The 10,462-nt window shown below is 31.1% G+C and overlaps 1 protein-coding gene across 2 annotated transcripts in view; it reads left to right on the forward strand.

The window, feature by feature from the left end:
• Positions 1 to 8,352, forward strand: part of LOC142321881 (glycerol kinase 5) — a 39,770-nt gene extending 31,418 nt beyond the window's left edge. Inside the window, exons 9-12 of one of the 2 annotated variants that reach the window (XM_075360354.1) lie at positions 512 to 675; positions 5,390 to 5,523; positions 6,897 to 7,076; positions 7,611 to 8,352. In XM_075360354.1, the coding sequence (XP_075216469.1) occupies positions 512 to 675; positions 5,390 to 5,523; positions 6,897 to 7,048 (450 nt within the window). In that variant the 3' untranslated portion in view covers positions 7,049 to 7,076; positions 7,611 to 8,352. Of the gene's footprint in view, positions 1 to 511; positions 676 to 5,389; positions 5,524 to 6,896 lie in introns of both variants that reach the window. The other variant, XM_075360353.1, reaches the window with a different exon arrangement.
• Positions 8,353 to 10,462: the final 2,110 nt, after the last annotated feature.

Here is a 10,462-nt window from a genome sequence, read left to right on the forward strand (position 1 = left end):
TAGCTTAAACACTGTGTGGTGCCATAAGCATGAGAGGGATTCCCAGAAGTGGCTGCGCAGCTGTCAAATAAGCATCACTATTCCATGGCCTTACCAGTCACCAATGACAATTTCTGCCATCTGCATAGACTTTACTTTTACTTTTAGTTGACTTTACTTTTATATGTATACTGTGATCATTGTAGAGCTGTTTTTTTTCATGTTGCCAAGTTTTCACTCAGGTCTTCTTTTAAATAAATTTTTAAATTTCATTCTTTTGTCATGAATTTTAATAATGTTCTTTCGTATAATTATGTTGCAAATGCTGTGTCAGCTCTTAATAATAATATTCAAAAGTGGCTAATTTACTTACATTCTTGTAACTTGCTTTACTGTTTTTGCTATTTGTAACATGAAAAGGTTTAATGAACCCATCAATGATTACTATTTTTGTACTTTCTACTTAAAAACTCCACACTTTGCACATTGTAAACACAGCCAATTAATTTGTGAATCTTCTGTTTTATTTCAGGCGCCAGTAAATGATGTTCATGCTGCTGCAGGATTTGTGGGTGTAAAACGTACATCACAACCAGCACATTTTTTGCGAGCTATATTGGAGAGTATTGCATTCCGCATCTTAGAATTGTATTATGTTTTTGTAAATGAATCAAATTGCAATTGTTCTTATATCAGGTAAAGCATGAATTATAATAAAGATTCTGTAAATTTGTTTATTTATGCCCTCTTATATCTTTTTACAGGTAAACATTGCCAAACAGAGTTACATACATTGCTTTGGTTATTTATTCATCATTTTGATCCAGATGAAATCTTGGGATCTAAAAAAACTATTATTCTACATTATTTACTTTTGCTGAGACTTGGCTGTCATAGAATTGCCTATAATTACAGAGGAGTTGTCATCACAGTCAGTTACAACCATGCAGAGGATTATGAGAAGGGAGAATGGTGTTGTAGATGCACCAACCTCATCACTAATTTTAACTTTTTCCAGTCCTACTGTTCCTGACAGAATAAAGATTAGTGTTAATTGGAATAAAGATTTCAATACCCTGCCTAATAACTGGTGATTTCAACGCCTATCACCATTCTTGGGGCTCATTGTCATGTTCTCTCCCAGGCAATATAGTTGAAAAATTTAGATCTCTGCTTATTGAACGATGGATCGTGCACATTGACATAAACATGCATAATCCATCTTCATAAGGTACATTTTCGTGCATTGATCTGTTCATATGTTTAGGAATCGTATTCCCATGTCTTACTTGGTGCATTTCCAAAAAAATTCATTGGAAGCGATCATAGGTCGGTTGTAATCTCAGTTGGTAATAGTGATCAGAGTTAGCCACATAGATGGGTGTTTTAGAAAGCGGACTGGATCAGGTACTACAATTACTCCTTTGACCAGTATGACATGAGAGGTAGCGCGACCCACCAACTTGCCAACTTTACACACAAAATTCTCAATAACGCGAATGAATTCATCTCTTTAACATCTGGAAAGCCAAGGAAGCCTGCAATTCCTTGGTGGAATAAAGACTGCAGGTGTGCATAAGAGGTCGGCGTAGGGCTTTACGTAATTTCAATTGAGGACCAACAACTGGGTTGCTCTGCACCTTCTGCAATATGAGGACTGTTTGCTGTCGAATGTTTAGGTGTGCTAAATGGAATTCTTGGCTGAATTACATTGAATCCATTTCTGTAACAACATCATAATCTGTTGTATAGAGAAAAGTTTGAACCATGTGTGGATCGGTATAGTCACTGCAACCAATAGGACAGCAAAGCAACGAAAACCTTGTTACCGTGTCAGTTATTGTTGTTGCGACTACATTTGGAAGGTTATTTAGGACAGCATCACTTACATCATTGTACTGCTCTGAGTTTGTGAGATATAAGTTGCAGGTAGAAAATATCCTGTTGGTGATTGGAGACTTGCAGAATGAATTAAACATTCCATTTTCTTATAATGAAATAGATATGCCCCGAATAATTCTAGTGACACTTCTTTTGGAAATGATAATATCAGGCTTAGTATTTTATTACACCTCGCAGATAGTGGACATGACTTATTTTGTATATCTATAATAGAATGTTCTCTGACCAGGTGTTTTCAGATTCTTGGCCAGAGGCACTGTACTGATCACAGTACTGAAACCTGGTAAATATAAATTATGCCCCACAAGTTATCGTTCTATCTCTTTGATCAGTACTCTGTGCAAGATGAATGGATGAATTTCCATTCTGCATTGGGAATTGTCTGTGTGCATGGAACAAATGGTAAACTGTCATCTATTGTAGTACCTTTCAAAATCTTTTTATTTTGTCAATTTCTGATTGCTGTATTTTTTGATTTGTGAAAGGCGTACAGTATGGGATGGAATAGAGGAATTCTAAATACACTTCATGAATGGGATATGCAAGGTAATCTCCTCGCATTTATCCTCAGTAAGGGCCCTCTATAAGGTTTCCTCAGTAGTCAGGCCTTCCGAATACAAGTTGGAATGACAAACTGCATGTGAAAACCCATTATGTGTAATACATTCGTATTGTCTTTTACGTACCATGTAGAATGTTAGCTACAGGTGAGAGGCTGCAATAAAAATAACCCACTTAGAATCGTGGTGTAAATCTACTGGATTCACTTCCCTCCCAAAAAAGAATGAAGTATATTTCATTTTCTCGGTTGAGGGAACATGTTGACGCTCATGTATTTACATGACACAAAAAAATGAAACAATTGAGGCATGCATGTGGTTAGATTTCTAAGAATGTGGTTTGACCAACGGCTAACGTGGATAACACATTTGAAGGAGCTGAAGGTAAAATGTCTAAAAATGTTAGATATGCTGAGGATTCTATATAATAACTGTTGGGGAGCCAATCGTATTGTGCTTCTATTGAGCTCTGTTTTAGCTACGGCTACATGGCTAATTCGTCGGCATGGGTCAGTCACCATTCTAAAGATGCTTGTTGCAGTCCATCATTCATTCATTCATCCATCCATTTTGCTATGGGTGCGTTTCGATCAAGCCTCGTGGTAAGTCTGCTGGTTGACAGTGATGAGGCCATCTCTTTGGAATAGGCGGAAGCAAATGATATGCTTCAGTGCGGCTTGGATTAAAGTGCAGCCAACATGAGTTGGTTGCCAACCTTTGATGCGGTATCTTACTTTTTTAATTTAATCCATTGTGGTTTTATTCGTGTTTTTATTTCGCTTTTAACATAGGTTATGTGCTTTTTCATTATAAGATGTACTTTTACATTGCTAGGTTTTAGTTTATAATTAATTTTTAATTGTCAGATGTTAACATCTGACAATTAATTATTTATCTATAACAAATAATTAGTGTTCAGGCAATGAAAAAACTGACAACAAAGTTGTAATACTTTCTTAGTATGAAATTTTGTTTCTAAATCTAGTATTATTTTGTGAGAGATGGTACTCATTGGATGGTAACAGTAAGACCAAGTAGGACTAAAAAATTTCCCAAGCTGGGGATCCCCACCCACAACTTGCCCTCAAAGTATTTTTATTTTTTTGTACTTACAACTTGGGATTTATACAATACATAAACACTGGATAAAGTTTGTTACTTCATTGTCATTTTAAATTGATAATGATCCCTTTTTTTAGCGATCTCTGGTTAAGAAATGATTAGGGGCTTCAGCCTGTAGTCCAGAAAAATCCTTGTGTTCAAAGGCACATATTTTTTTGTATTTTATTTTCATTTAATTTTTTTTATTTATTGATGTATATTTTTTGTTTATATATATAGTTCATGCATTTATCATAATCTTACATATCATCAACAAATTCTATACCTATGTCCTTCAGTTACTTTCAGAGTTGGAGATATGAAAGTCATAAAATTGTAGCATTTCTTCAAGGACCCCTCCAGTAATTATTTTCAATTTTTTTACACACTTTCCACAATAATGTATTACAGAATGTTAAATTCCTTTAGAGATATAGCTAATTATGAAGGACATTTCCTTGGGAAATTTTTCTCCTTAAGGTTGGTGAACCTGTGTTGTTTATGGCCACGCTAATAACGTATATACTGCATTGTTATCTGTATGTTGTTGTGGTGTTGTATTATCTGATTATGTGTGAGTTATTACATTGTAAAATGAATAGGAAAATCAATGTTGCTGCAGACTGTGAAATACATGGAGTCATACGTTTTTAAACATCAAAACATTAAGCTGGCTTAAATTCATAGGTAGCTGGTTGCTGTGTTTGGTGATAATGTAATGAATGAAAGAAACCACTGAAAATGGTGTGTGTCATCTTAAATCACTAACCAGACCAACAAAGGTCAAGCTACAGCCATTTGGATGCAAATTGATGGTCACAGTCTTTTGGGATTGATTTGGCATACTGTTGATTGATTTCATGCCATGTGGAACGACCATAAATGCAGAAGCCTACTGCAAAACAATACGTAAGTTATGGTGTGTCATTCAAAATTGGCGACATGGGCGGCTGACTGATGATTATCATCCTCCTGCTCAATAATGCACGTTCACATATTGCGGGTCTGACTTGTGATTTACTGAGAACATTTGAATGGGAAATTTACGATCACCCACCATATAATCGAGCTCCTTCTGATTACCATTTGTTTGGGAAATTGAAAAAATTTTTGAGTGGTAAGCAATTTGTGGGTGATCATGAACTTAAAAATGCTAATCAGTGACTAAATGGACTGGTGACAGAAGAATATGATGAGGATATATTGAAGCTGGTGTACCACTATGATAAATGTCTTAATTCATGTGGCGATTATGTAGAGAAATAGTAGAAGGTATATAGTTGAAGAAAAATAAAAAATATTTATGAAGTTTTCAGAATAAATTTTTTTTACAATGAAACTGTCTTTATTTTAAAGGTAACCTCTTGTATACCTTTCCTATTTTCTTTTTCTTGTGCATTCAATCAGTTTATTGGGGCTACTTTATTTTTTAATTTGCCTAAATTAATCCATGATAACTAAATCGATTCCACAACATCCTTATATTTCTTGGGTTATTAGATCAGATTTTTTTTGAGGAGCTGTAAAAAAGGCTTGGTGTGGTTAATAGATTTTAAATCAATAACATCAGGAGGTAGGAAGTTTCTTATTTGTGTCCAAGTATCTTTTAATCATGATAAGTAAGTTTTTAGTTTCCAGTTCATTATCTGATGAGGTGCCTGATTGATCGCAATAGCAATATTTTTTTGGAAGTATGATCATAAGCTTTCTAAACCATTCTTTGTAGTTTTGGGTCTTCATCTTCCAACGCTCTCTTCCATTACTCTTTTTTTATTGTTTTTTTAGAGTTGGCTTTTAAAAGAATAAAATACCTTACTCCGTAATAATTGTTCTTGTTTTAATTGTAGGGTTGATGGAGGAGTGTCACGCAATGATTTCGTTCTACAGTTAGTGTCTGATTTAACCGGTCTTACAGTGGAGAGAGCTAAGAGTTCAGAAATGTCTGTACTTGGAGCAGCATTTCTTGCTGGTCTAGCTACAGGTATGAAGAAATATTAGAATTATATTTATGAGATAGTTATTTAAAAGATTTTTTATTAAAGGTTCTTTTTAACTACATATTGCTTTACAGGTTCTTAGATTTGTGATTTATAAAAAAAAATAATAATATCTATACTGGATTTTATTTCTATGTGTACTTAAAATAAAAGTTTTATTTTATTGGCTTTAATTTTAATGTTGATTTAATCTATTTATTTTCCCTATATCACATATATCAATAAAAAGTTGTTAAGTGGCAATAATGTTATGGATAGTTCTTTGAATACCATTTTCTATTTTTTATTGGCATTTCCATTCAGCACATGCATTCAAGTTACCAACAGCATGATTAATTTGTGATATATGTTAGTATTGATATAAATAACATTAATTTAAAAAATTTATTATCTGTATGTACGAGTACAAACAATTCAGTAATTTAGTTTTGAATTATGTGAAACTTGAAAATGAGGTTTCAAGCATAAACTATTATTAATTTTTGCCTTATTACTTCTATGTATAATAATAATATACTTTATTTAATACATTATACATAATTATATTTTTGAGGAATGTGACTGGAGTTTTATGATTTGCTGGTGTCAATTGAAGTCATCATATAAACTCCACATGTTAGGAATTCTCTGCTCTTCAAGTTTAGAAGATATGCCTGATGTATGTCACAAGGGTTCTTCCCTTAAATTTCTTGGTTGCAAATTATCATTAATTTCAATGTTCAGTCTCAGTTGTATGGTCAAGCTTGTGTTCCTTTCTTAGAAATCATATTTCAATAAATCATAGATCTGATGCTGCAACAAAAGTGTAACATTTTAGCCTTTTAACAAATTTTAATATTTTTCAAAGAAACATGTTATTTCAAATCAAATTGCTTGTTAATGTTTTTCAAAGAAACATGTTATTTCAAATCAAATTGCTTGTTTGGAATTTATTGTTGGTTTAAAGTTTTAAAGAGTGTTGATTGCTTTTTAACTTGACTAATAATCTCTACAATAATGACTTGACCTGAACAAGTGTGAGAGTTAACTTTGCCAAACTTGACGAATAATTTCTAAAATCATGACTTCACCTAAACAAGTGTGACATAGGTAACTTTGCCAAACATGTTTAGAATTTTTAATACTTTTGAAATTCAAATTAACCTCCAGAAAATTAAAATTTAATGTTTTGAGAGTCAAAATGAATATGCTATGAATCCATCTTGTTTGTTATCAGACGTATTATCCCCCTTTTTCTTTTAATTGTTATACAATATTTTTTATAATTACAACTTTGTAACATATGAAGATGTCTCTATAAGTTTTAATGTAGTATAAAATTGGAAAACTCATGTTTTTTTATTTATTGTTAATGTAGGTATCTGGACTGATAAAAAGGAGTTGGTTGCATTGAGGAAGGTGGATAAAGAATTTAAGCCACGACGTGATACTAAGGATTCCTGCAAAAAGGTTTACTCGCAATGGAAAGATGCTGTAACAAGATTTTTAGGGTGGTATGAACCTAGCTGAGGGTTAATCTTACCCTCATTTTTTGAGGGTAAGGGTTTGATTGCATTTTTGAGGGTTACCACCATCAAGGTGGTAATTTTTATATGTATCACCTATATCTTTCTAAATTTATCTGTATTTTTATATCGTCTGTTATAATTTTTTAACTATTTGGTGGGCATAAGAAGGTTAGGGTATAGTTATATAAGTATTAAAATAAGTCAGGGATCTAATTTACTTTTAGTTTGTCAGTATCATCACATTCCTTACTGTACTGCTAAAACAATAATTATTAATACGTTCTGCAAAATTATAATCATTAACTTACAACTTGATAACATTGACAATTGATAACATTGAGAAAGTTTTACACACTATGAATCAAAAGGAGCTAAGTCTGATTTAAAAAATTAGTGCTAAAATCTGCATGAAGAAAGTGGAAATACAAATTATTACAATCTTGCAGTAAATGTATGATTATAAATAAAACAAATATAGCATTAGTTATTATGGTAGAAGTTCTTTGATTCTCATCACTCCTAATGTTAAGAAAGATGATTAATATTTTTCGTTTAATTCCCAGGTTTGAAAATCACAATGAGAAACATGAAAAACATTAGAAAATGATTCTGATGCATCAATGTCTCTTTTTTTAGATTAAAATGAAACTGCAAAGTCTGTAAAAGAAACTTGTACTAGAAAAAATAATATCAGCGAAGATGACTGACATTAACACTGGGCATATTCATGCTGAAGTAGCTCCCTTGATGATATTAGTGTCATCCTTAATTACGCCCAATTCAAATACTTCTGTTAAAACAACATTTGAGAACTTGCAGCAGCAAAACTTAGAAAAAAGGTAACAGAACCTACCTTTTCCATATATGGCAAACATTCATACATATCTGCATGCACACCTAGGATTATGAACTAATAACATGAAGACATTTATTGTGTTTGGAACTTAGCTCTGGGATTTCTATTTTCAGACACAAGTTAGAAGTTTATTTTCTTAGAAAAGAAAGTAATTAAATTTATGTAGGCTAATGCATTTTGCTCAGCTGGCGACTGATTAGAGAGATCAGAAGTTGTATTTTATTAGTTTTGTATTATTGAGTTTTGTGTAAAAAAGCAATTAATCAAGAAGTAAAACTAGTAGTAATATTTTTGATAGTTTATTAAGAACTAATTTTTTATATAGTATTTTTTTATTGTTGTATATTACTGTATGTTATTTGTTAAAAGTATTTTGTATTATTTTTGTAAAAAAAATATTCATTTTATTGATATAAAATAAATAAATAAACAATCATTTTATTCTCGTATTTGTAATATATGTACTGTAATATATACACTATATTTAATATATATATAATCAGAATATATATATATAATTTTTTAAAATCAATTCTTTTATAATCCTTTTAATAACCATACTCCTCTTTACCAATACAAATTAATTTATATTAATAGATCAACCCACATACAGAATAATTGAAATAGGTTGAAATACCTTATTTCATTAAACATGCAGAAACGCTTTCAAAAACTTAATTATAGCATCATCAGAGGCATTATGTTTATATATATTATATATATTTCAAACATTATAAACTCGCAATACATAATATCATATTATTCATTCATTTATACGTTATGTTAAAATTTTTTAAATTAATTAAATTTTATTAAAAACTTTATTAAATCTAAATTTACTTTATCATACTTTAAAAGCTTATACAAAAATTTAAAATTATAATTAAAACAAGATGTAAAATACAAAAAGTTGTTTAAAAATTATAAAGATTAATAAAGATAAAGATTATAAAGAAAATAAAGTGTAAAAGTTTTTATATATGTGAACAATATGACATCAATAAACAAATAAATATATATATATATATATATATATATATATATGTAATTTTATTATATTTTATTTATATTTTAATATTAATTTTAATTAATTAATCTTTATAATTTTTAAACAATTATTTATATTTTACATCTTGTATTGATTATAATTTAAAATTTTTAATTTAAATAAAAGTTTTTTTAAATATTTGTAAAGCTTTTATTGTAAGATATAGTAAATTTAAATTTAATTTAAACGTTTTTAATAAAATTTAAGTAGTTTAAAAAATTTTAATATAAAATATAAATAAATGCGTAATATGATATTATGTATTGCGAGTTTGATGTTTTTTTAAATATATATATATAAAATGCAGCTGATGGTGCGAATTATGTTCGCAAAAGCGCTTCTGCTTACATAATGAAATAAGGTAAGTCATTCTATTTTAATTATTCTGAACTTGAGTTGATCTATTTAATATAAATTATTTAAATATATATATATAGGCAATATTCAAGCAAGCATTGTCAATATTCAATATTGACAATGTTTGCTGTGTCACAGCATGTATTATTTTCTTTTCCTGTATAAAGTCTGTTTTGAGGGTGAAAATATCCTGTTAAAAATAGAAATAAAAGTTACTTATAAATTTTAAGTCCTCATATAATCTTATTCTACTGAACCTGGGTAGTTTTTTTATCCTACACTACTATTATATTTTATTAATTGCAGATGAAACAAACCTATGTTACTAGTAAACATCTCAATCCCCCCCTCCCCCCGAGGGGAAGAAAACCCTCCATGTAGCGTGTCTGGTCGCTACACCACCCCCTCCATTCCTAGCCATGAGTGGCTTAATCGGAGGACATCTGCTTGCCCTCAAACTGATCACATTCTACAATCATCAGACTGGCCTTGTGAGATGCAGATGCCCTGAGGGACATACACATTGGTAAATTTCACCCTAGTCAAGTTTTGCCTTCAAAGAAGACATCAGACACGTAATTCTACCACGTAGTCCTCAGGAACTAAGGTAAAAGCCTACATGCGGAAGATCAAAGACCCTGTGCCTGTCATTACAAAAGTATCACCACCTCAATCATAAGTACCCACATTACAAACAATTACAACAAGTTATGCCATGACAGCATATCAAATCCAGCCAAAATATATTGCCATGATGGCACACCATTAAAGTTAGTGATTGGAGTGCTATCAGCATGAAAGATAAATAAATGTCCCAGAGGACCTCATGTTTGGTCCATTCGGGAGTTGAGTATAACCTCTAGTCTCCCACTTCAGCTCTAATTTTGAGAACCAGTTGGGTTTCCAGCTAGGTTGATCGCAACCAACATTTAAATTTATTAGCCCCATTAATAAGTGTGCACTCCAATTCAACAAGTCGCCATGCTATGTCAGTAAATGTTAACAAGTAAACAGTAAGACAAATTTATATATTGTATTTACTACATTATAATTAAACTCAGGTGGCTCGTGTAGTTAGTGTTATGAAATACATTATTAGCTGTGATGAGCAAACAAATCTTTCAGAATGTTCGCCACATCAGAAGCATATAATA

The sequence above is a fragment of the Lycorma delicatula genome, chromosome 3 (genome assembly GCF_047948215.1).
Source record: "Lycorma delicatula isolate Av1 chromosome 3, ASM4794821v1, whole genome shotgun sequence".
NCBI lineage: Eukaryota > Metazoa > Arthropoda > Insecta > Hemiptera > Fulgoridae > Lycorma > Lycorma delicatula.